Source organism: Amphiura filiformis, chromosome 3, assembly GCF_039555335.1.
Source record: "Amphiura filiformis chromosome 3, Afil_fr2py, whole genome shotgun sequence".
Lineage (NCBI taxonomy): Eukaryota > Metazoa > Echinodermata > Ophiuroidea > Amphilepidida > Amphiuridae > Amphiura > Amphiura filiformis.
The window spans coordinates 18,658,617-18,686,372 of NC_092630.1; the positions used below are offsets into that span (position 1 = coordinate 18,658,617).

The following is a 27,756-nucleotide window of genomic DNA, read 5'->3' on the forward strand; positions in this document are numbered from 1 at the left end:
AAATGGCATGATGAGCATAAACATTATGTTGTTGGCTTTTGATGCAGGTTATTCAAAATGCTGATTTGTAAATAGAAATAAGATATTGAAAATATAATGATAAGATTAAAATTACACTTGAAGTATGATTTTCATCATGAATCTGTCAAGGGTGTGGTTAAATACCACTAATTGATTACACAGTTATTAATGGAAAAATTACCAATTGTGTGCAGAATTTTCCCATATTCTGAACTTTCACAGTAAAATGCCAGCATGTGTTTTTGTATCAACTCAAAGCACAAACTAATATTGCTGCTAAATAACTTGATTTCTATCAATATGTATTACAGTAATTATAATCATACCATGTATTTATAATTGTATAATGAGGGCCTGCTTGGAAAGCTGTGCTTGACACTGAAGTGGAAATACATAAAGAAAGATTATACCAGAAACAAGATGATTTAGATGCCAAATAATTAAAAAGTTAACCTGGGGCTTTTCTTTTTAACACACTAAGCTGTAAATACCTTAAACTTGCATTCGACATCCTCCCTCAAAGCTGAGAGTTGGGTAGGCAAATATTTCCTAAAACTGATGCCATTCATATAAATATTGGTAATATAAACAAAGAAGTCAAAGAATGAGCAATGAGAGAAAACATACCATTTCAAACCCAAAATCCCTATTTTATACTATATAACTTTGTATTTTCAGTGATTTTAACACAGCTTTTTCAGCTGGGCTGTAACTTGGACAAATTTTTTCTTGTCTTATTTTCATGCATCACCCAGGCCTATTCATATATAACCAAATAAACCATATATGTGTTTGTTATATTCAAAATGCAGCATGGTTAAAGCGGAAGTTATTTAGTTAGACATGATGTGAGAGGAAGCTAGCCCATGAGAGGAAGTAATAGAAACTACTGTCCCAAGGTGTTGTTGTGACAATGATGCAACACCAAAGGACCAGAACTTTCCACTACTTTCCTGAAAATAAGCCATGTTTGTTAATAATAGCTCGTAACTATTTTGTTCTCACTCAATATTTATTTATATATTTCTTATTTAACCTTTGGTGACCAATCAATGAACTCAAGTGCAAACCATGCATGGCTATATCATCCTTCAATGAAACAACCAGCATGATACCTATTAACGATTAGGATTATGGTTTACCTGATTTAAAATATTTAGGATAATGATTCTCTGATTATCTCAATTTCAAATTTGACACCTTTGGCCCCCTCACATATGACACAATATTCATTCTATCTTTATTAATAGTAGTGAATAGTGTGCCTGTCACCTGAGACGAATATTCGTCTCAGCCTGTCACCTCATTATGGAGCATGTTTTTCTTGTTGTTTTCTAGGTTGGTAGTACTCCATTACATAGAGCTGTTGATCAGAACCATCCTGATGTGTGTAAGATATTAATCAAAGAAGGAAAGGCTGATGTCAATTTACAAAATAATGTAAGAAATCGTTTCATTTGTCAAAAAATGTTCATCATACTTTCCTCTAGTTGAGAGTAACACCATGTTGGATTTCACAGTGGCAGATTCAAACTTAAATACCACCTTGCTACGTTCTTATATAAAAATCAGTTTTATCCAAGTAATGTTAAAACTTTGTTAAACAATCAACAACCTTACAGATGGCAAATCTAAATAACAATATGAATCCCCTGCCGGTATTATAGGTGTGGATATTACTTTGTTCAATTTCAGAAAATGCTGAAAAGGGTCAAGAAAATTCCAAGTCTTTCATTTTACAACAGAAAAAATCTTATGCTGCAGAGGAGAGCACTGTTAAATACTATTTTAATCTTTGAAGATCATGAGTGTTCAATGCGAGAAACTGTTATTACTTAATGAGAACAAAGATGGGACAATGTTGGATATTTTAATATTTGATGGAAACAAGTAGGTTGTTACGAAAAAAAGATTTCACCCGAAGGGAACCAACTCAGAATTGGCCAGTGCATAATGCTATGGTAAATCCATAATATTGGATATGTCATGCATGGAGACCAAATTAGTGTACCTCCATCATTTATAGACAACAGCCCGATATTGAACAATAATTTGTGTGTTGAGCTTGAGAATACAAAGGTATGTGCGTGTAGCTCTTTGCAGCACAATATAAACAAGTTCACACATCAAATTGAAGTTTACCTGCCGTATGACAAAATAATCTGGAGCGACACATAAACATGGTTCCCTTGGGGTCTATTCTTTTTGATTGCCATACAAAGTCAATTAAAAATAATTATTATTGCACCCATCTGTAACAAATGAAATAATTGTCATTGTTATGTAATCTTAGTATTCTCTTGGTCAGGTTGATGTCACAAAGGGGAAAAGCCTTGTAAAACCAGTGTGCGCATGTGCAGTTCTCCTCCGTCAAGCTGGTTGCTATGCGCGCGCTTGTGCAAAGGTGACAATGTTCCGGGATGTCCGATCGAGTGAATAATACATGTAATTTTTTATTCATTGTGTACAGTGGGGATCACCACTCCATAGAGCAGCTGGACATGACCACACTGAAATATGTAGAACAGCTGGACATGACTGTACAGACATATGCCAGATCCTCATCAAGGATGGACATGCAGATGTCAACATCAGGAATAAAGTATGTGGGTTTGGAGGGCGTACAAGTATGTCTATTGTGTATATGACTGTTTAAATCCCAATTGTGTCATTAAATACATGTATAATTATATTGCATTTAAGGTAATACACTATTTTAAAGTGTTGCGATTTGGTAGTTCACAACATCTTGCGAATGGTAATGAGCTTTGGCAAAAATTGCATTGCTCATTCCTTGCGAGCGTGTAGAAGAATTCAAATATCACAGAAATAATTTTGTAGGTCCTGTGGTTCTTGAGTTATGTTGTAAAGAGGGCTGAAACAACAACACTTTTGTAAAATGTACATAACTCATTAACAACAATAAATTAAGCAAGTTTTCAAATTATATAATTTGTAGAATGAACTTTTGCAAAACATCAAGGTGTTATTTGTCAATAATTTATTGATCTAGAGAATGAAAATCGATTTTTTTTTATTGCTTCGACCAACAACACTTCGTCTACCCTTAAAACATGAAATTAATCTGATTAGGCCAAAACAAAATAAAAGGTCTGTTGCCCTTTCAGCTCAAAATTTATTTGGGTCTGTATTGTAGGTAGATCTTTTTTTTTTTTTGGGTCGGTAGGTTGATTTTTTTTAAAGATCGCAAAGTATTCCATGGTATATACAGCTTGCTATGGACCATTTGGTCAATGAGAAACACTTACAGGTGTTAATTCTAGCTAATTTGCAGACACAGTACAGGCTGTTGTGTAAGATCTGCATTTCACCAATATTTAGTGCTGAGAACTTCATCAAAATGTTAAAAAAGCTAGATTTCCAATTAGATTTCTGATTATTCCCTTTCATTTGTATCATTATCATTTGTTCTTGTGCAAAGATTGGTGAATAAATATGTTTTAATGCATGTTTGAACCATATTTTGTACTTTGTACTCAAAATTACAAAAATGACTTAGGCAATTAGCGTAGCGTGTTGTAGCATGCTTTCAATAGCACATGTTCACATAATAAAATATTTGATGCTAATCATTTGTTAATGCTAATGATAAATATAATTCTCTATGCTTTTTCAGTTTGGAGACACACCCCTATACAAAGCAGCCTATAAGAAGAATTTAGAAGCTTGTAGAATATTGATAGAAGATGGGGATGCCAAAGTGAACAGATGGAACAAAGTAAGACATGGATGGATCGAAATGATTTTGTTTTCACTCATAATAAGGTTATACTGGTTATTCAGGTCAGTAAGGCGCAGGACCCTGGTACACTTGTGGAGATGCATATTTTGAGCTGTCATAAAATTTGCTCTGCCAAGAAATTAATATCAGCTTGTTTTATTTATTACCTAAATTAATGCAAGTTAATTAATGCATGTATATGATGTGCTTTAGGCTGCAATGATCAGGATATATGCTTCACAATCTGTGTTACCAACATTAACTGAACTTTCATCTGAGCTTTCACCCTTAAGAGGAAGTTACATGGCCTGATTGACAGCCACATCATAATTATGCAGATTTTGATATCAGGTGAAATATTTAAAACTCTGATGAAACTTGTGCCTGATATATATTGCATTTAGGCAGTATGGACAAACACATGGCAGTTACACCACCCTGTAAGTCATCGTACTGTTTGGGCCACTGTGATACACATTGTAATCATCAGAGCAATTGAACTCAAAACATAGAATTAGAAGTTTGGGTGACGTACTCCAATCTGAGGTTGAAAACAACATGTCCCATGTACAGAAGAGCCATAACAGTTGTGTATCGTTGAGAAGAATAGGGTGTTGGTGCTGTTAAACCTTAACTGTTAAACCCTAACTGATGGACCCCAACAGAAATATGCTTCATAAGAGGCTTTCTTGGGTCATGCAGGACTGCCAAACCAGGGACTGTGATTTTGGAGTAAAATGAAAAAATAACGTCACCCATTCAGGTAACCCCATTTGAAATTCACATTGCCTGTGTGGAAGATTAAGGTCATGTATTCCATAGATTTCAACCGATATATATAGCCCATTGTAAAGGGGCAAATGGCAATTGTGTAAGCAATCTAATAAGACGAAATCAAAATGAAGACAGAACAAATTACATTTGTACTTTTTTTACACCTGTTGGTGTGATTGGCTCGAGTCAGGCCATCTAGAATTTGGTATCTGAATAACAATCTACACTTGCAAAAGAAATCAGTGCATTTTGCTGTTGTGTCAGTTGGATAACTGCTTGGTTACTGACATGTGTTAAGAGTAGAGTATTGGAGTAAACCTGTGTGTAATTTTGGTAGAATTTGATAGACAGAATTTCAAGATATGACCTTGTGAAAAATTATAAGTTTCTTTTTGAGCTCAGTTTAATTGTTGGTCATCTACGGTGCAGTTAGACAAAATATTTTGCACAAAAAATCTTGTGATATAATCCCTTTAAGGTTACGCTAAATTTCTATGGTTCTCGTCCTAATTTGGGCTGTACGTAGCCACCTAAACCAATTTTTTCTCCAGAAAATAAACATCGTGAGACCTAAAAATCATAGGTCATCTCGGAGCTAACATTCTAAGCATTATTATTAATTATGATTTATTAATCTAGCTCATACACAAATGTACTTTGTCAGTGTTTCAATTTTGTTCACGTCCCGTGAGCAATCTGAGCATGAAGATTGTTGTGACAGAGGCCATAATTTAGTGATGCATGCCCCGATTTTGCTTTTAATTTGGCTACAGATAATAAACAGTTCAATAAAATAATGGCACTATTCAGCCTGTATAAAGCTTTTGTTGATTTTATTTTATAAGCTTAAGCATTGACAAAATTTGCATGGAATCTGGTACCACTTGTGGTCATTTTTTGTAACAATAATATTGTTTTTGTGTATGATATTATCGCCAGAATTCTTAGCTACATTATTTCTATGATACCTTACCATAACATGTGGTATGCTAGTGTTACTAGGATTCACCAAAAATGAAATATCTGGGCGTTTAGGCACACTCCGCTGTCATTTTGTGACGGTTTTCAATTAGCGAGTTACGGCCACTCCATAAAATACACGCCGAAAAAATCGCTCTTTCATCAACATCTTTCATTGTGTTGATGTCAAAATGGACATGACGATTAATGAATAGCGTTACATGCTAATCAGTAACTTACTTCTTACCAATTTGGTCCAAAGATGTCAAAATTTCAAATTATTTATCCTCCGGACACTTGATTTGAATTCAGCATTTCAGCGTGTTGATTTCTGAAGAGGTCACAAGGTCACTCACGTTGTGTGCCCTGTGACAACTCGTATCTAGTACCAACTCGGCCTTATTTCAATTTGACCCGCTTATCGGCGCTATGTCAAACAACTGTGTCCAATTTTCTTTGCCATTTTCTTCCTCTCCCGCACTCTCCTTCAGTCCCTCTTGCTTTCCCTCTCTATTTCTCTCTCTCTCTCTTTCTCTCAGAAAATATATAATTAATCCATAGGGCCTACAATATGAAATCTAATAGGGCTAAATAGTATACGTAAATAAAAAATAAATAGGCCTAAAACCAATCTTTAAAAAAATATTAAGGGGCTGGCATTTTCTTCGGGGGTCCCAAATATACGGGGGTCGTAAATTTTGGAAAGAAAAATAGGGGGGCCATAAAATTTTTAATGACCAAATGTAAATAATGTGAGTCACAAGATGATTACAGATAGTGTGTTTATTTTATTTAAAAGGACCGATTTCCATGCAATTTTAGCCTGTTAAGGGGTAAGGTGTATCGGTGATGGCCGGAAGGGGGGCAATTTTATTGGCGCTGACTTTTGTAAATTTGGGACCCCCTTCCAAAGAAAACTTCACAGCCCCCTGAATACATGAAAGTAATGCATGAGAAAAAAACACATGAAAACTAGGCCTAATAGGCCTATACCTAATGGGTTGTGAAATAGGCCTAATATGGAGAAAAATTTTAATGGCTCTTGCACATTTAAAAAAATTCCCCCCCCCCCCCCCAGCATGGCAAAAAAACCATGCAATTTTTAGTAGGCCGAGAGGGCAGTGGCGGATTCAGGAATAGCGCGACCATCGGGAGGGTGTCTGAGGGGGATGTGAGCCTCGAAACGGGGGTACCAGTGCAGGGCCTCAAATTGCAAAACCTGTGTCTTGATGACCTACTATCAAAATGATTTTGCTGGAACAAATTCATTTAATGGAGCAAAAAGTTTTAATGATATTAATAATGGACCTAAATACTCGGCGCTTATATATATAGGCCTACTGGCTTGTCAATCCCAGTCCAACAATTAAGGGGTGAGACCCTCAACTTTTTGGATTGTTACAAAATTCAGAGATGCACAGACAGACCCCAAAAATCCTGAACTTGCCAATCGTGAGCGAGCGTGGCGAGTGGAGCTGTCGCCCAGCACGGCCGGGGGTTCGGGGCCCGCTCAAGGGCCCTGGTGGGGTAAGCCAGATGGTTTCTGCACATTTCGCACCACAGGAAAGGACATTTCAGAGGCTATTAAAAAAGAACATTTCAAGGCTCCTGGCTTGTTCTACACTTTTAATAACAAGTGCTTACTTCTTCCAGAAAACATGCTTTAAAGTTACGAGTTTCCTATACTTTTATGCACAAGAGACACTCTTAAAAAATTGTTTTTGGTTTTATTACATGACCAATATGGCTGATGTTGAAGCAGAAAATATACGGCAATAATTAAACATTTTTTGTGCTTGGTATCCACTGCTTCCCCACCCCACCACACCTACCGCACCCCATCCTGGGCTTTCACGCGTTCAGTAAACATTTTAGCAGATTTAGCACCCCAAAAGAGACCATTTTTGACATAAAAACCGGAGTGTTTTAGACTTTTTGAAAAGTTTTTTGACCTAATATAATATTAAACATGGCCTACATGACTGAAATTGATAGTATAGGCCTACAATGCGCAATATAAAACAATGATTGTCCCCCCCAATCGGGATGTGGGAGGGGCCCACATGGGGTACTTATGCATGAAGAATACATGGTATCTTAATACTAATTACGGCGTGTCCGTCCGTCCGTCCTCTGACGTCCGGCTATCGCTTCTCGCGTTCGCGTCCCGCTGAAGTTTCGCGTTCACGCGGTGCACTATCGCGTGCTCGCGCTGCACTATCGCGTGCTGCTGCGCTATCGCTGAGTATCAACGGGAGTGTGCGCGGAGTACAGTCCGCGCCGGAACTTGAAGCATTACAGTGTGACTAACAGGTGCATCTCATCGGACCAATAATTATAGGCCTTATTTTCAACACATATAAGATACCGAACACGTTAAGATACCGAACACGCGCACACACACACCAAACACGTGCATGTAGGCCTATTTTTTGAGAACATGACTATTTCCGGAAGGCCTATGAACCGTTTTTGCGTTCACGCTTCTCGCGATTGATTTCATTACTTTAGTAACGGCCTATATCCACGTCCAGATATTAATTTCGGTTTCTCTAAATGTGGTAACAGGGCAGGGCTTGTAAGAGGCGAATGATTGGTATCAAGATTATGGGTAGGTCTACCGAAGTAAGCATCACACCTTTAAAACAAACAGAGTTGATTAAGTTGTGTCTTGGGTCTTGATCATTGAGAGACGCATTTCTTAGTAGTTTAAAAAGTCAGGGCAGGTATATGGGTAACGAGTTTGGGTAATTAGAAATAGGCCTATCACGAGAAGCGCCCGACCGAGAACCGCTGAAATCTAGTGATAGCCTATATAAGAGTAATTTGTCAAATTCGGTATGTTAAACATACAGCGTGTCGCTACAAATTGGGATTTGAATAGTAGGCCTATATCCCAAGGGAAATACATACACACACTCACTCACTCACCCCACCCAACCTACCCCCACCCCGACGGCCACACAAAGCGAAATTATACAGCTAAAAGGTCCACATCAAACCTTTGACCCAAGTTTGCTTCCATTTAGACTTAAACATGACTTGATCTTAGAGTATACATGGTATACATAGGCCTATACAGCATCAGTCCATGCAGCAGCATCTCAAACGTCATCGTTCATTAATACACATTGCATACTTCTTACTAGGGTAATATTCATTGAGGAAAAAGAGATGAGTTTTTGAACGCAAAACCCGACAGCAATCAGTGGCATGCTGGTCCGATAATGGACTAAAATTCATCAATTTTGGCATGAAAATGTGTTCTCAATAATATAAAACTTTGATTTGGCCACGATGCAAAAAAAAAAAAAATGAGTACCATTATCTAGCCGAGTCATCCAGTCAGGGTTCTAAGGAATTTTCATTTTAAAATTCGAGATTTTCTCAGATCCGGAAATTTGATATATATAATGCGCAATATAAAAACAATAATTCATCATTATTTGACCCTCCTCCTCTTGGTATGTGGGAGGAGGCCCACACCGGGGGGTAATAATGTACATGCAGAATACACTGTATGATAAGAGTAATTCAGTTGGGAAAATGACACCAAAAATTGCTCCCCGCCTCGCCAAAAATCGCTTGGCCCCCCTCTCGGCCCGCCAAAAATCGTTGCCCCCCATTGCACATGCCAAATTTTTGGGATGTCAATTTACCAACTTTAAATGGTCTTTATACATGTTATGAAAGTAGCGTGAAGGAAAATTTGCATTAAGCTTTTCCGTGCGGTTTTCCTAAGCATTTTTAGAGTGTTTTATGTGCCAAAATTCACTTGCCCTCCTCTCGGCCTGCCAAAAATTGCTTCCCATCCCCTTCGCTCGCCAAAAATTTTCTTGTCCCCACCCCTAATTTTACCCTCCCCAGGGCTCATAATTATTGCACAGCCTTTAGATGTCCCCATTTTCTCTGCTAAAACAAACAAAATAAACATGAAACACCCACCCCAACGAACTAACTAAACAGAGCGCTACAAGCAAATACATCTTGAAACGCATAAGCCCGTCGGCCGTTAGTGCTATATAAAACATGAATGTGATAGGCCTACCAAACGATTCTGTCAATCAAACTCCAGCACAGCCCGTTATTGGCCAGGATTTTAGTGTGAAGAATAGGGCGAATATACAAATTTTTATCCCAATTTGTAAATTTCTTATCTCATTTTTAGTCATTTTAAGGCCGGTTTTAAGGACTCTTTGCTGTTCCCATGTATTCCTTAAAATTATCTGTGGGGATGATCCCCCACCGACTCCCCTGGGTGCCCCACTCCCACCCAACCAATCACAGGCCTCAAAAAATATTGACCGGGCCGGTCGGGTTTTTTCTGGCTGCGTTACAATAGGGCAGTGTCTTTTAGGCCGAATGCGTCTTGGGTCGAGCTTGCAACTGATGATCAGTATAATTGCATGAGGCTGACATCTTTATAGTATGTTTTATAGAGATAATTGTGTTATGCGCATGACAGGTGACAAGCTATTGCCTGTCAATCAAATTTGTTACCAAGCATCGGTAAACAAATTTAACAATAGGAGCTGACTGAAGGTGACAAAATAAGCTAAAATGGTCATTTTTACACTTTTTTTTTTTTTTTTTTTTTTATTTCACATGATTGGTATGCATGTTTTCTTACGTGTAAGATGATAATATGTTTTTGAGTTGACAAAGCCATAACAGATTTTGTTTAACCTTAAGGGATCTAAAATGAGCGTTTATTGCGTTTTGACAGTATTTTTTGTGGGACATGAGAGCACCTCAGACATATCGAATCGCATTCTGAATACGAAGAATGTCCTTCTGATATCAAATAATTTTGATTCTTTGAAATTCGCAATGTAATACACATTTTATGGCAAATGATTAAAAATTGATATTTTTGAAATTTAACAGTACTCGAAGTACACTTTATAAATCTGATGATTTATACTTAAAGTGTATGTAGATGGGATGAAAAGCCGATGATCAATTGAAAATTTTGACCTTTCGTATTGAAGATATGGATTTTTCCCCCCAAAAAACCCAAAAAAAAATTCGGTCTTTTTGGGGAAAAATCCATATCTTCGATATGAAAGGTCAAAATTTTCAATTGATCGTCGGCTTTTCCTCCCAGCTACATACACTTTAAGAATATGTCATTAGATTTATAAAATTTACTTCGAGGACTGCTATATATCGAAAATGTGAAAAATATCAATTTTTTATAATTTGTCATAAAATTTGTATTATATCGTGAATTTCAAAAAATGAAAATTATTTGATATCAGAAGACATTCTTCGTATTCAGAATGCAATTCGATATGTCTGATGTGCTCTCATGTCCCACACAAAATACTGTCGAAACGCTCAAAACGCTCATTCCAGATCCCTTAAGTTGCCAGTTAAGATTTTAATTGAATAGATTTCCAAACTATTACCGTACTGACGCGAGTATAGTCCCACCTTCGAGTAAAGTCCCACCCCCAAATTTTTTCGGCTTTGGAGTGTCCTAGGACCTAGACCTAAATGCTAGGATCATTCATGGTTAAACTATAAAAAAAATTTGAAATCATTAATAGACTATGACGTGAATACAAATTATCAATTTTCATATTAAAAATACAAAATATCTTGAATTTTTTTGTTTTTTGTTTTTGTTTTTTAGGTCAACCATGAATGATCCTAGCATTTAGGTCTAGGTCCAGGGACACTCCAAAGCCGAAAAAATAAATAACTTAAAAAAAAAAAAAAAAATCGAGTATAGTCTATACTTGCGTCAGTACGGTACTCATACTTCTGTTGTTCTGCTTTACCGATATATTTATTGTTTTTACAATGTGTTTTCATGTTAGGTGCGAGACACTCCTCTACATGCAGCAGCTGAACAGAATGGTGCTGAGGTATGTCAACTCCTCATACAAGTTGGAAAGGCGAATGTTGACATTAAGAACAAGGTGAGGTCATGAATGTAGATATAGAAGAGCTCTGCTAGTAAATTAGTAGAAGATATACATGTCCCCTAATATAATGAGCATATATCAAATAGATTAGACCCAAAGAACAATTATTGTCCTGTGCATATTGCCATAGTGAATCTGTCATATTGGTTTGTCACATGGAGACCAAAAGTACCTTGGACAAGAAATGCAAAGATGCATTGTGAACCAAAGCTAAATTTTAATATGACCTTACAACCTTACTGTAGGTCACTTAGGGGTGTGAGAGTTCTTCTTTTCAGCTGATTTCCTCCTTTTTTGTTGCCAAATTGTATATGTTTTCTTTTGTTTTCAGTCCATATTTGGAGTTTTACCCTGATTTTACGCTGTTTTTCAGTGGGTTTTTTTTAATAGTAATTTCCTCTATTTTGGTCTATGGCCTCTCACACCCCATGTCAATATACTTTGTTCTGCTTATAATTGGTGAAAATTATTTGCCTAAATCCATGTAAGTATGCACCAGTCACACTCAATGTCCAACTAATATGTAGGTGCTGCGCCCAGCTGCGGGCACACCCTTCTATATCAATACACAATGTTATTAGTCCTCTTTTTCTTTTGCCAACTATTGGCTGAACAAGGTATGATGCAAGTTTATTTGGACAATGGGGTAATAAAACAAACCAGTTATAAAATATAACACAAAGATGATGAAAGAGGTGAGGAATCTGTAGAGACAGGGCTGGTCATTGCGTAAAAGCAAAATAAGGGTAAGCTGTGGGCAATGTACATTGACTGATGAGCTTGTATTAATTCAAGTTAAAATGGATGAAGAGATTTGGTCAAGTTGTTGCAATGCTTCTATAATAGCTTGGGGTTCCCAGTCCTTTTGAATTTGTCACATTTCTTGAAAACCAACCCACTTTTAGCCCTGTATTGAAATTGATTTACAGGGGGCCCAACTTTATCACAATTCACAAACTCATGCACATTTTGAGTTCATGACCCCAAATGTGGTCGCATTAAGCCACTGCTCGGTGGTGACTGCTGTTTTTAGTATATAATATATGTAGTATAGTTAACCTTTTGTGGGTCTTACTAATTTGCGGAATAATTTGACAACAAACACTACAATGTACGTACAGTTAGCCTTGTGTGGGTCTTGCTAATTCAAGGACTATTTTTGCTATAGATGTGCTTTACACCTACATGTACCATAGTACAACCTTGTGTGGGTCTTACTCATGCAGGGAATATTGTGGCAATATATGCTCTACTCTAACCGCACATAGAACAATTAACATGCCCATAGTGCGAATAACCTAGCTATAAACTCGGACCCAATTTGAGACACATGTGGGCAGATTATATCCTGCTTTATGTAATGCGATCAAGCAAAATCAGTCAGAACTCGGAGATATTGATTTTGAGAAAAAGCCAAACAAAGGAAATATTTCTTTTTGTTTCCTGTTGTTTTGGAAACTCTTTGATTGCTCATATCTTTGGAACTGGTTGTTCAATTTCAATGGGGTTTTCTGCAAAATCCAGATTTGTAAATGCTTTTTATTATCCTATAAGAAACTAAAAATTTAATATTTCCGAGTTCCAACTGATGTTGCCTGATCGCATCACATTACTAAGTATGTGACATCCAATCCAATCAGACCAAAGTCGGTAATAATGAAATTGAGATATAGGCAAAAATATGGAGCAAAAAATACAATAAAAATGTGAAAAAATTACATATAAAAGGTCAAATAAGTAACCAAGTGTCTCAACATCAGTAAAGCAATGAGCATTAGGTATTGAGCATGTTAGAAATAGTCATAAATAGATCAATTTTCAAAATATCTGACTTTGGCCTGAGTGGATCAGATCATGTCACATATGTTCCTTTAAGTAAAATTTGTAATACTTTTGGAGGACAGGCTACTGTAGTGGTCTTCTCACTCGCTTCTCACCTCTGCGGCCTGGGTTCAATTCCCTGTGTTGCCACATGAGTTTGGTTGCCGATCCATGCTCGTCCTCGCAGGTTTTTCTCTGGGTGCTCTGGTGTTCTTCCTTCTAAAATTGGACCTCTTCCCATATCCCTGTCCCGTCATAATCGGTTGGCATCCTTTTAATTTAGTAGCATCTGAACACTATTGGGCTTCGGCCAAATGTTATAAATAAATACCACAATTGCTGACAAAGTCACTAGGATACTGTTGATTATATTTTGTAATTTGCATTTTTTTTGGTCAATAATCAAAAGGTTGGGAACACACCTCTTCATTGTGCTTTGAAAAGTGGAAGGACTCATGCAAGAGTCGCTAAAGTTCTACTAGAAGTTGGCGATGCCGATACAGGGATCAAAAACCAAGTAAGTTTCATTTGCAGGTCTGTACAAGTGTGTACGAGTATAGGGGCCGGGGAAGTGGACTCTTGATTAACTTAATAAATTCAAATAATGATAACCTTAAAATGCTGGTACTTCAGTGGCTATAAACAAGCAAAGTCACACAGCTTACTCCAGCTCTCTGAATGCAAAAATCAAGTTGGTAACAGGACCTGTAGTACCAATTTCTACATACAGAGCAGTAGCTATTAATTTATCTGTTAAAATCTCGTTATGGAGTTATCCCTTTAGAATCAATTACATTCATGACAGGAGTAGATATGCTGCCTTTTCTAAGAAGCACATAATTATTGAATTTTCTGTCTTAATAATCTAAGACACCTTTGATCTTTTGAAAGCAGCATTTTAAAGGTATGTGTGTCACTGTTTTTTCTCTCTGCATAATTGACATACCGTATTTCGTCAAATAGTCGCCCCCTCAAATAAACGCCCCCACCACTTTTTTCAACCAAGATGTTTCAAAAATTCCGATATTTCCATGCTATCTTGTGTAGTAAGCTTTCCAAGTTGCTCACATGGTCAATAATAGCAGCAATAAATGGCGAAAATCTGCATCCGAAACCCGGAAGTGAACCAAAAGTCAGTGTCAAAAGGTCATAGTTCGTCATTTTAGCGTGAGTTTTAAGCTTACCTAATGATTTTAACGGGAATTGTCGTGCTAAAAATGACCTCTAATAAACGCCCCCCTTTGGGAAAATGTAACGCCCCCGGGGGCGTTTATTTGACGAAATACGGTAGGTCGGTAGCAAGTTTTATGGTCAAGATGCTTAGACCTGTTTCCATGTCAATAATGGCACATGCATCAGAGGCCAAAATAGCTTAGATTATTGAAATATATATGAAAGTTTATATTTATGTTTGTTCACAATCATTCTGAATTGGCATATTATATTTTGTCTTTATTTTTGACCAGGAAGGAAAAACTGCACTGGGCTACAAAATAGTTGGGAGACAAAATTCTGAAATAATTAAAACAGCAATAAAGGTAAGTATGAATGCAGATAATATTCTGGCAATATTGTATAAAACCTGAAAAATGCTTAGATTATATTATGCAAATTTTACATGGTTAGAGGAGAAATAAGGACTGGCTATTGGCCTATCACACCTCACCCTGCAGTACCAAGGGAAAACAGTTTGACTTATTTCCCTAATACTTACTATGTAGTATACATGTATGTTTTATTACACCTCTTACATATTTATGAGCTAATGGTACCAATTATTAGTTCAAATTGAGGTGTAGGGATAGTCTGTACCTGGATAATGAAGACATGTTTTTTCAAAGAGTTTTCAAAAATTTTTCACTATCCGTGTGCAGCCTATCCATACATTTTCAATTCAGTCATGTATATTGACTCGGTCCAACATCCGGGCTATCTCTAGTCAGAAACCGGCTGTGAAGGAGGCTACATAGAGATGTTGTTGGAGTGGCATTCAATTTCGGAAAAAACGGCACTCGACCATGGAATTTAATTTTAAGTTTGTCAGTATATAAACAGTAAATCAAGTAAGTTTCTTCCACTCAGCAGACTTAGAAACGGTTGTTTGATTCCACTGACTATTTGCGATCGAAATTTACATAACACCAATGACAGAAATCATCAACAAAAATCGAATCAGGGAGGTGACGTGGCACGGACCGACAGAATAATACTTTTTATGCTGTTTTTGATCTGGTAACACTGTGCATCAGCTGTTACATACATATTTCGCATGTGTATGTCCTCGTTTGTGGGTGTTTACAAATACACACCTACATAGATATAGAGCTTCAGCCAAGAAAATACCAACAAACAATTTTTGTTGAATTTGTACTTGGTTTGTTTATTAAGGATCTGGAATGAGCGTTTTGAAGCGTTTCGACAGTATTTTTTGTGGGACATGAGAGCACATCAGACATATCGAATTGCATTCTGAATACGAAGAATGTCTTTCTGATATCAAATAATTTTAATTTTTGAAATTCACGATGTAATACAAATTTTATGACAAATTATAAAAATTTGATATTTTCACATTTTAATATATAACAGTCCTCGAAGTAAATTTTATAAATCTAATGATATATTCTTAAAGTGTATGTAGCTGGAGAAAAAGCCGACGATCAATTGACAATTTTGACCTTTCATATTGAAGATATGGATTTTTTCCCAAAAAGACCTAATTTTTTTTGGTGTTAAGGGAAAAAAATTCCATATCTTCAATACGAAAGTTCAAAATTTTCAATTGATCGTCGGCTTTTCATCCCACCTACATACACTTTAAGTATAAATCATCAGATTTATAAAGTTTACATCGAGTACTGTTAAATATCAAAAATATCAATTTTTAATCATTTGCCATAAAATGTGTATTACATTGCGAATTTCAAAAATCAAAATTATTTGATATCAGAAGGACATTCTTCAGATTCAGAATGCAATTCGATATGTCTGATGTGCTCTAATGTCCCACAATAAATACTGTCCAAACGCTCATACCCCATCCCTTAATTTTTTGTTATGTATATCATTTTACAGAATGTGACCAATCATAAGAAGATGGTAGCAGAAGAAGATTGTGTGGAAAAAGTGAAGCTATTTATGTGTGGTAACAATGGAGTTGGCAAAACAACATTGGGCAATTCTATGACAAAGGTATGATGTAGCCAGTGTAATGGACAATCTTTGGCCAAATCTAGCAATTGCAAAAAATTAGTTACCCTTTTCCCATTATCGTCATTGTTGGTTTATTGCTGTTTTGCTATTGTTGTTGTTATTGTTATTGCAAAAAATTAGTTACCCTTTTCCCATTATCGTCATTGTTGGTTTATTGCTGTTTTGCTATTGTTGTTGTTAATGTTATTGCAAAAAATTAGTTACCCTTTTCCCATTATCGTCATTGTTGGTTTATTGCTGTTTTGCTATTGTTGTTATTGTTATTGCAAAAAATTAGTTACCCTTTTCCCATTATCGTCATTGTTGGTTTATTGCTGTTTTGCTATTGTTGTTGTTTATTGCTGTTTTGCTATTGTTGTTGTTGTTGCTGTTTTGCTATTGTTGTTGTTGTTGTTGTTGTTGCTGTTTTGCTATTGTTGTTGTTGTTGTTGTTGTTGTTGTTGTTGTTGTTGTTGTTGGTGGTGTTGGTGTTGAATAATATTTTCATATAATAGTGTTTCAGAAAAAAAAAATTATACCAATATCAATACCATTTAAATTTGATTAATATTTTGCAGGGATTTTGGTCATCATTAAAAACCAGCAACAAGCAGCCAACTGATACATACTGTCCTACTCCAGGGATTCAAGTGAAGTCAAAGCATATCAAAGGAGCAGGGGATTTCTCCATATGGGACATGGCTGGCCAGATGGAGTCCCATCTTACACATGCAATGTTTTTGAGCAAGAGCAAGGGTATCTTCATTCTTGTATACGATATCACTGGCCCTGATATGAAGCCAGAAGAAGTAAGTTTTGTGTATAAAAAAGCCTTTCAAAATTGTACTCTAAAATTGCCCTTCTCGTTTCATGGCATGTACATTGGTATGTTTAACATTAACATATCTTATTATCTATGAATTCATATTTTGTTATGATTTCCTGATTTACTTATAACAGTCTGGGTAACAGCCAGCACAAGTGTTGATAAAACAATATCATATTGTCTGTGAACAATAGAGCTTTGACCATTTGTTGAAGCATTCATTTATATTTTGCATTTGTTTAATATCAATTATTTCTGTAGCAATTACATTATTGGTTGCGGTTCTTGAAGGCAGTTTAATATCAATTATTTCTGTAGCAATTACATTATTGGTTGCGGTTCTTGAAGGCAGGCCATGATGCAGCTGAAACCAAGCCAGAGGTAGTCATAGTGGGAACACACCTTGATGTACATGGAAACATTGAGTATGGTAAGTTGACAAACTGCAGCAGAAAAACCTATATTCTATTCTCTGGTGGACCCAACACTGTGTGAATAGGAAGGTCCTGCTAGGCTGGTGCCTTGGTGCCAGGGTTGCCAAAAGATTTCAGCCCGAATCGCGGGTCAAATAATCGAAAAGTCGCCCAATTTTTCTCTTAACCATTGGTTTCTATGGGGCAGGAAACTAGCGGAAGTCGCGGGAGCCAATGTTGAAAAGTCGCCCAATTTTTTTCTTAACCAGTGGTTTCTATGGGACCGGAAATTGTCAAAAGTCGCGGGGAAAATCTTCAAAAGTCGCCCAATTGGGCTACCAAATCGCGGGTTTGGCAACCCTGCTTGGTGCACATGGTGGGCAAAATAGTGTACAATAACAAGTACTTTTTAGCTCATTGCGTAAACGCAATGCACTATAGGCATAGTCCATATTTCTGTATGTTTTTTCTTTCTCTTGCTACATCGCTTGAGCAATGGATCTGGTAATTTGAGGCGGCGATCTTTGCATGATGGTTCATGATTGTTACTTATTTAGCTAAAAAAATTCGGACAGAAAGTATCATTTTTGGAGCATTTTCTTACGAAAAGTTCTACCAAATTTCATGGAATAGTCTCCTATGTAGACTGTTTGTGGTGCTTTCCATATTACAAACACTGTACAAACTCCTTGATCGTGCGAATTTGTAAAAGAGATTGTTGAACTTTACTGTTTCAGTGCAGCTACAATGTCTGCTTTTCAGTGTTGCTTTTAGCACCAATTGGGCTTGTGCTGTCTATAGGCCCTTACTTCTGTGCAAGAGCCATGAGCAAATAGTGTCTCAAATTCTCCCAAATCAGAACTAATTGGGCTACCAAATTGTTAGTTGGCAACCCTGACTATGAACAAACATCTCACTCATTTACACTTTATATCACACATCTTGACCCAATTAGTTATGTAAACATTTAATCAAGGTGAAATGTCCTTTTGACTGGCACTGGCCTAGTATATCAGTATATGGGACCATGACAACCCCTCTCTGACATTACAAAACAGACAAACAGAAAGTCTGAACAGGGAAGTGCTGGGGGTAAACACTAGGCTAGTGGCCTTTCCCTGTTCTGAAGATTGAAGGGAGCACTTGTTTGAAATATGAAGTCAGGAAAATTAGATGTGTGTGCAAAATTTTATTTATTTATTTATTTCATTTACCATGAAAGTGTTGTAGTTTTTAAGTTTCAAGTTTTTATTTGGAAATTGCTTTTACATCAGTGGCACTCATCTATCCGATGGTGCATCCAAGACATTAAATGTGACGTGTCATGTCAAAAGGAGACACTTTTGGGCAGGATCGTAAATGGAGAAATAGCCAAAAATCTGCCGGTGGGTGATTTTTTCACAATTTGGGTTTGTTGCGAATTCGTGATGTTATTAATGTTAAAAATATTGTCTGATAGTTTCAGACCGGAATATAACTGGCAACTTGTAATTTTTTGAGACATTTTACAAGTTAATTCATGCTCTTAAGGGATCTAAAATGAGCGTTTATTATGCGTTTCGACAGTATTTTTGTGGGACATGAGAGCACCTCAGACCTATCGATTGCATTCTGAATACTGAAGCATGTCTTTCTGATATCAAATAATTTTCATTTTTGAAAATCACAATATAATACAAATTTTATGACAAATTATAAAGATTTGATATTTTTCAAATTTTTGATATATAACCGTCTTCGAAGTAAATTATATAAATCTAATGTTATATTCTTAAAGTGTATGTAGCAGGGAGGAAAAGCCGACGGTCAATTGAAAATTTTGACATTTCATATTGAAGATATGGATTTTTTTCCCAAAAAGACCTAATTTTTTTTGGTGTTTTGGGAAAAATAATCCATATCTTCAATTCGAAAGGTCAAAATTTTCAATTGATCGTCGGCTTTTCATCCCACCTACATACACTTTAAGTATAAATCATCAGATTTCTAAAGTTTACTTTAAGTACTGTTAAATATCAAAAATATCAATTTTAATGATTTGCCATAAAATGTGTATTAAATTGCGAATTTCAAAAAATCAAAATTATTTGATATCAGAATGACATTCTTCGTATTCAGAATGCAATTCGATATGTCTGATGTGCTCTAATGTCCCAAAATAAATACTGTCCAAACGCTTCATACCCCAGCCCTTAACATAGTCGATAATATTTTTAAAGGCCGATATCTCAATTTCCAATTTTATAACACAATAACTTACGAACTCAATATCTTCGCTTAGGAATGTCCGATTTCATTGGGGAAAACGGCGTTGTAGAGCAAAATATCTCTATATTTAAGATATGTAAAAACCTCAAAATTGATAACCTGCCCAAAAGTGTCTCCTTTTGACATGACACGTCACAAATATACAAACAAAACTGTATTAAACAAAATCAAATCAAAGGATACTCGACAAGCAAAAGGTACAAATAAATAAATGCCTTGAATAAATAAATATCTTGAGAACCGCAAGTATATTTTCAAAATGCTGATTTGTGCTTGATCACAGCACTATGGTGATTTTGAGGTTTGAGAATACTGAAATGTGTTTTTCAAAGTTGGCAGCCCTGTATACATAGTTATACATGGCTATACATAGCTATACATGGCTATGACATGGTTACATATGGCTATACATAGCTATGCATGGCTATACATGGCCATACATAGCTATCCATAGCTATACATAGCTATGCATGGCTATACATAGCTATGCATGGCTATACATAGCTATGCATGGCTATACATAGCTATGCATGGCTATACATATCTATGCATGGCTATACATAGCTACGCATGGTATTCCTGACCATAACCCATAACAAATGAGCTACAGCACCAGTGGTGCTCTTGTTGATAAATCCCATAAGCCTTTGTGGGCAGACCTGAGATGTCGTCATTTGACGTCACACTGATGATGCATATCGTTTAGCGAACATTGTTACTGCGCATTGCAAGTTGGCGTGACATCCAATGACAACATCTAGGGTCTATCCGCAAAGGCTTATAGAATTTGCCAAAAAGGTCAATCCCCTCGGCTCTCCCCACATGGTTCTCTTAGTTTTATTGAATTAATTTATTAGTGCCTGTGTGGGTAGGTGGGGTGGGGTGGGGATAGTCTGAGTGTGAGAGTATGTGAGGTGTGTGTGGAGATGTAGGGGGGGGGGTGTGCTGAAGTGTGAGTGGGGGGGGTGTGGGACAAAGGTGAGCGTTTATTTTGGAGTGTTTGCAGGGCTGTGTGGGCATAGGTGAGTTTTGTGATTTGTGATATATAAAAAAAAAAATGTAATTTTACTCTTTTGCTTTGTTCACTTAATAGGATTTTGCCTCAACAAGTGCAATTAATTTCTTTAAGTATTCTGATTGTGACTGTATGTAGAATTTATATGTTATTTTATGTCTTTTAATGTTGTTTTAAATGTAATTTATTTCATGTAATTTGGCCTTGGGGTAGGAATTGGAATAAACTAAATCTGAATCTGAATCTAACCGCTTAAATTCTCTTCAGAAGGACAAAGCAGCACAAATATTTGAGATATCATCCATGTGTAGTGCTCCTGGAGCATAGCATGTTTGCTAACCTCTAAGTGGAGCATTTATTCTGCTAAGTTCCCGGAGCATAACATGTTGCAGGAATCTCCATTTTTCTCCAAAAAAAATCAGTCATTAGTGTGACTCATTGAAGCCCTGATAAAATGATCAAGTACCTTATTAGACCACTTGGTCACTCCGTATGCTTGTAGCAAATAAGCCCAATCGGCATTGGAAGTTTGCAATGCATTGTAGGACTGTTTTTGCAGTTTTAGGACACTTTGTCCTTTGACCTTTCAGAAAATTCAGAAATATTGGGTTTTTGTACGTACAAAATATAATTTAAAATGTTTTACAATATTTAAAACAAATATAAAAAATATTAGTATATTATAAATTAATTATTTGGTATTTTAATGATCAAAATTGTGACAATAATAAGAAAATTAATAATAATTACGTAAATTTTCCCGATATGTCAGAGGTCAAAGTGTCCCAAAACTGCTCTCAAAAACCGGAAGTTAAAATAGCGATTGGGCTTATTGCATCACTATACAATCCTTTTACCACCACCAAATTTATTTGATGCATTACTACCGTAAACGTTCGCCTAATGGCACTATGGGCTCCCTTAACATAACTGGAATTTTAGACACAAACAAAAAGTACCCTCCCTTAAAAAATCCACCAGCAAATAAGTGCACATACCTTTAATTCTTGTTGAGATTTTTAGAGGAGGAAGCTCTCTATTTGTACATGAAATTTACCCCAGCAAAGGAGCCCAGGTGCGCCATTAGGCGAACGTTTACGGTATTACAATACTAATATTGGAGTATTTTGTTTTCCTTGTAGCTCAGACAACTGCACAGTCTCTGCTAGATGGGTTAGTGATGCAGTATGGCGAGTTCTTGAATATCCACAAGGAATCCATTGTCCTGGATGCAAGACAGTCTGGAAGGCAAATGGACATTCTCAAAGCCACACTTGGGAAATTGGCACAGCCAATGAGGGTAAGTATGTGTGTGGGGTGGGTGGGTGAATGTGAGAGTGTGTGTATCCTTTGTGTAAGAGAACACCAAACAAATCCAAACTTTAATCCTACCCTAACCCTAATCCTATTAATATTTTATGCTCTCTTACACAAAGGATAAACCTGAGGGTGGGTGGTGTGAGCCTACTATAGAGTGTGTCGATAGGCAAAAAAGTATTAGAAGTAAAACTAGGCAAAGTATGAGAATTATTTTTCTAATTAAATTATCATACCTTGATAAGTTGGTGATTAGAATTCAAATGATTAAAAAGCAATGATAACCATGAATTGGTAGAAAAATATGTAATTTTTTGATTGTATCTATTTTATGTTGGATAGGGTGGAGAAATGCCAAGAATATGCAGGAAGATTGCCAAGGCCATGGGACAGTGGCCTAGATCAAATGTTCCATTGCTAACATGGACAGAGTTTGTGGAGAATGTTCAGCTAATGGATCCACTAGCAGAAGAGGATTTGATCAAGAAAGCTGTGGGGTTTCTCCATGATTCAGGCAAGGTAAGGTATTACATATTTAGTCCCCCGCCAAGAATTGGTGAAGGGCTATAGAAATGCTAGGCATCTGTCTGTGCATGTATGTGTGCGCCCCTTTATTTTTTCAGACTTGGCTGGCGAAATTTTCTGAGAAAGTAAGCTTTTTCAGCAAAGAGCAAAAAAATGTTTAAAGGAGTATTTTGTGATCCTAGCATCCTCTTTTTATGACATTTTTCAGTAGAAAAAGCTTATTCCCAAAATGTCTGTTGATTCTGATTTTGCGTTTGCGAGTTATGCATGATTATGATTATGCATGTATTACACTGCTCCATAGACAATGTGTTGTAATTTTGTTCTGGTGCACCAGAACGTAATTCAAATTTGACAATTTGTTTGCTAAACGAATTAATCTGCATGAAAATTTCTGTACATAAACATTATGTAGCCAGAGGTTTCAAGTGGTATAAAAATCTGAACTTTTTTTGAGAAAAGTTAGAGGTGAGGCTGTATATAGGTTACCGCAGGGGTAAAGTGGTATCACCACCATTTAAAACGGCATTTCGTGATCCACAGCCTCACTCCTGGATGACCCGTGCCCCTCCTAAATGCTCAATGGTTTTGGCCACCTGTCCAAGGGCTAGGTTGATTATCAGGAAATGGATTTGTCATCCACTTACATCCCTGTTCACTATTCTTTGGTTCTCCTCAAGTTTGGTAGTGACGTCAATGCTTTTCCGCGGGTGCGCTGCATGCAAGCGTGCCGACAAATCTTCCTTGAACATGTTCGTGTACACGCTGCGCAAGTGACTTTATGTGAGCGATTTGATACTGCTACCAGCAAAATAAGCACCTACGTCACTACCGAACTTGAGACGAACCATTATATATGGCACTGTGATGGTTTTAACTTGGGTTACAGCAGTGCGTGTAATACAATTCAAAGTCTTTGTTTTTTATTTCATTTTTTTGTAGCTTTTCCATGCCAAATTGGCAGACCATGATGATGTACTAATTCTAGACATAGAGTGGCTGACCAGTAAGATATTTACTCCTATCTTTGGCAAACATGACCTGAGACTTCCCAATCCAGGGTTGAAGAACCAGCAGGAGTACACACTGAAGGAATTGATAGACCAGATCAAGATGCATGATGCTGAACTACCGGTGGCTTTGCTGAAGCACTTTGAATTAGCATACTCTTACATCAGGTTAGTGTGTTTCTATCTCAAAGGTCAATAAATACAAACACTACATTTCCTAAAGCAATGTTTGTTCATCAGATTTGTCACAAAATTTCTTACTTATTTAAAACTTTGATACTTACTTGGAGCAGAGATTTGAATGATCCAAAATGTTGCATTGAAATCAAGCTTATGTGTTTATGACTGTGCTTCATCAGTGGCCATGAAAAGACATCAAAAGATAGCCTTTGCCCCAGTAATCCGTAGCTATCTATTGTCTGAATCTGCTACACAGAGGATATATGATTCAAACTCAGTCTTGAAATGATAGTCATCAAATGGCCAAAAGATAATGACCGACTGCCATTCTACAGTGTCAAGAAAGGAGAACAACAGTAGTAAATATGTGTACATCCATATCAAAACGATGCACTTGTCGGCTGCTACATGTGTCTCATTTCACATAATAGCTAGAAATAAATACCAGACTCATATACGAAGTGGAGGTCACTTCAAATCCTCCCAAGTCACATGGTTTAGGAATACAGATAACATTCCTTGTACAATTTGACTTGGGGATGATTTGAAGTAATCTACACTTGATATGAGTCTGGTATTTATTCCTAGTTATTATGTGAAATGAGACACATGTAGCAGCCGACAAGTGCATCCTTTTGATATGGATGTACACATATTATAAACTTGTATTTTGTAAGAGCATTTGAACCAGATGCCTATTTTGACAAAACAATGAACATCTGTTGAGCAGTGGTCTTGGCCAGGTAGTTTACCGCTCTTCACCTCTGCTCTGACTATCCTGAACTCAGTCCTAAAAGGGTGTGATAAAAGGGTGTATCATCTATATAAATCACTATAGAAAAAATATTAAATTTGTGTACATCTTGGAACAGTTAACTAAGCTTGTTACGCCGCTTCAAATCATGCGAACTACACGCGCGTACAACGCTACTCTACGCGTCCATATTAGCGAGGCTATCTGCGTACAAATGGTACAATTGCTTACTACGCACAGCCACGCAAAGAGTATGTTCCACGATTTACACGAATTTGATAATTTTTCTATAACAATTTACTTTCTTTTGTCATGGTTGAGGCTAACTTTTCTATTTGACTCATGTGGGAAAAGGTTGTAAAATACATAGATATTAAAACAATGTTACTGTCTTTTGCCAAAGGTTGGGTAACTGTATGACATATATTTAGCAAAAAAAAAATTGTGTTGCCCTCTTATTGTAAGAAGGTGTGCTGAGGCTTGTGGATCAACGTCTAGACGTTGTGCCTGTGTGTAGCACACTATAAATCACTGCGCTTTTTTATTGTCTTTATAAGTGAAATCCATTTACCATGTAAGGGTCATTGAAAATGGCAAAAGGAATTAACATGTTAGAAAAGTAAAAATAAGATACACCCTTTTAAAATATTAGGGTGAGCTGTTCAGGACTTAGGCAACATTTACAGACATGTCTGATTTCGTCTACCATTTCTATTTCTGGCCTCCACACATTAAAAAAAAAAAAAAAAAAAAAAAATGTAGATATTTATATAGCGCTTTATGCCGTAAACAGCCTCAAAGCGCTTTACATTTATTCCGCCGTTATTAGAATATGTCGGAAACACGTTTGCAGCCTACAAGTGGCGCAGGGTCCATCAGTACAACGACTGTGACTACCCCTAACAGCTTCCCATTGCACCTGGGTGGGGTGAGGCAAGCGAGGCAAAGCGCCTTGCCCAAGGGCGCAACACGGTGGTGGGACGGGAATCGAACCACGCACATCGAGCAAGCTCTCAGATTATGAGTCCAAGGCCGTAACCACTGAGCCACCGTGCCCTCATACTTAAACAAACATTTCAAAATGGACTCCTTCTCTGTATAAAAGCAATGTAGCCATGACCGTGTTCTTGTGCAATGGTAAGAAAATGGAAGCAGTTAAGGACATTTGAAATCAACTGGTACAGTAATATTGTTAGTAACAATTTTGCATTGTTGTGCTTATTTTATAGATGTGACATGGAAACTTTTGTCATTCCGGCAAAACTACCCCCAGGTGTAAGGGATATTGATTGGCAACCAGACCCCACTAAAAATGCAAGGTATACAGGCTTCCGTATTGAGTGCAAAGATGACACAGACATGTTTGCTGTTGATGTCTTCCCATGCGTGCAAAGTACGCATGTTGAAACGCTACCACAAACAAGGCAAGGAACCGATCCTGTCACGTTTTGGAGTCAAAATCCTGGGTCAAGTCGAAGGTATGGCGCAACTCACTGAAGACAAAGCTGCAATACACATAGCTGTACGTGAGATTATCAATGTGGGTCAAGATGCAGCGAAGCAGATATTGGAGATGAAAGAGATAGTCTTGGATGAACTTGAGCAACGCTCAGCTGGAACCAAGATTGAGGTGTCGTATCTTAGTTCCAAAGCTTTATATTGCAGTAAGGATTTGGTTACGGATGTGCACTACTTTAGTGAGGACCATGTGGAGGATGCCAAGAGGGAGAATCAACCATTGTGTGATCCCAAGTTGAATCCTGAGACCATTCATAGTATTATGGGATGTCTAGCCGATGGTGATGGTGATGATGATGCTGATGACCAAAGTATGTTTTCATCTTTTTCTACACAACTTATCTCTTAAGATGTTTTTAAAAGTTGTGTTTTAAGGGTCTTTTGATAGAGTAACATCCCGGAGTAACATATAAAGTGTTTGATACTGGAAAGCCTTATCTGCAATAGCTGCCCTATAGACATTTGACAATTTCTGCATTATATATTGTACAAAACTATACATCCATCTAAATCTGCAACCAGGCAGCTATTGATTATGATATCTTCTTGCACTAAGCCTGAAGAATAAAGTATGAACAAAACAATTGCAATCATATATTTTTAGCATTAAAATGTTAGTATATATGCTTTCAACAGCGTTTACTCATGAGGTCGTATGTCGCGATTTTGGCCCAGTTAAAATTAGATTTGGCACGAAAGAATTTGCAATTTTGTATTACAATAATAGTCAATTTGGGAAATTTGGTAACCAAAATTGGGCAAATTTGGGAAAAATACTTCATTTGGTTTACTTCATTTCCTGACAGAGCAAACACTGCTCAAGACATTCAGATCTACTGAATATGAAATACATTTTCTAGGACCATGGCTCAATTTAAAAGCAGACAGAGTGTACATCTGTATAAATTTTTACTGAAAATGTGATATTTAGTCGTTCAAACCATTTATGCTCTTCTGTTTCAGACTTGCCTGTAAGGGTATTGCAGGGACGACAGCACGCAGCAAGTTATCAGGGACCAAGTAGCAGATATCAAAAACATTATCATCCATACTCAGAGATTATGCTTCGCCGCAATATGAGCCTACCAAATCAATTGCAACAAGATTGCCTGATGGGGGTACAAACTAGGAGGCCAATAATGCAAAGCAACATGAGCCTTCCTAATCATTTGCAACTAGATTGCCAGGGAGCACAAACTAGGAGGCCAATAACACACTTCAAGTCTGCAGGCAACATTTTGCAGTTGGCAACTCATGATGAGTCTCACAATAGAGAGAGTATGTATGGTTGCCAAAGACAACTGTCTCTTCCAAGTGTCAACAATGGCTTGCAGGGATCATATAGTCACCAGAACATATCTCTGTTACGTAAGTTGAACTCCCCTTTTCATAAAAAAAAAAATAAATAAATTATTACAGCACCTTCTCAATTTGTTTAAAGCACTTCATACATTTATTTGGTGCCACTAAGATATATCACACCATGT

The 27,756-nt window shown here is 36.9% G+C and overlaps 1 protein-coding gene across 1 annotated transcript in view; it reads left to right on the forward strand.

Moving 5' to 3' along the window:
* Nucleotides 1-26,368, forward strand: part of LOC140148156 (uncharacterized) — a 49,128-nt gene extending 22,760 nt beyond the window's left edge. The window contains exons 8-20 of the mRNA XM_072170019.1: nt 1,360-1,461; nt 2,492-2,623; nt 3,659-3,760; nt 11,323-11,424; nt 13,661-13,768; nt 14,718-14,789; nt 16,327-16,443; nt 17,022-17,252; nt 17,588-17,699; nt 22,108-22,265; nt 22,625-22,801; nt 23,750-23,985; nt 25,981-26,368. Coding sequence (XP_072026120.1) covers nt 1,360-1,461; nt 2,492-2,623; nt 3,659-3,760; nt 11,323-11,424; nt 13,661-13,768; nt 14,718-14,789; nt 16,327-16,443; nt 17,022-17,252; nt 17,588-17,699; nt 22,108-22,265; nt 22,625-22,801; nt 23,750-23,985; nt 25,981-26,248 — 1,917 coding nt within the window. The 3' untranslated portion in view covers nt 26,249-26,368. The remainder of the gene's footprint in view (nt 1-1,359; nt 1,462-2,491; nt 2,624-3,658; nt 3,761-11,322; nt 11,425-13,660; nt 13,769-14,717; nt 14,790-16,326; nt 16,444-17,021; nt 17,253-17,587; nt 17,700-22,107; nt 22,266-22,624; nt 22,802-23,749; nt 23,986-25,980) is intronic.
* The last annotated feature ends 1,388 nt before the right edge of the window (nt 26,369-27,756 follow it).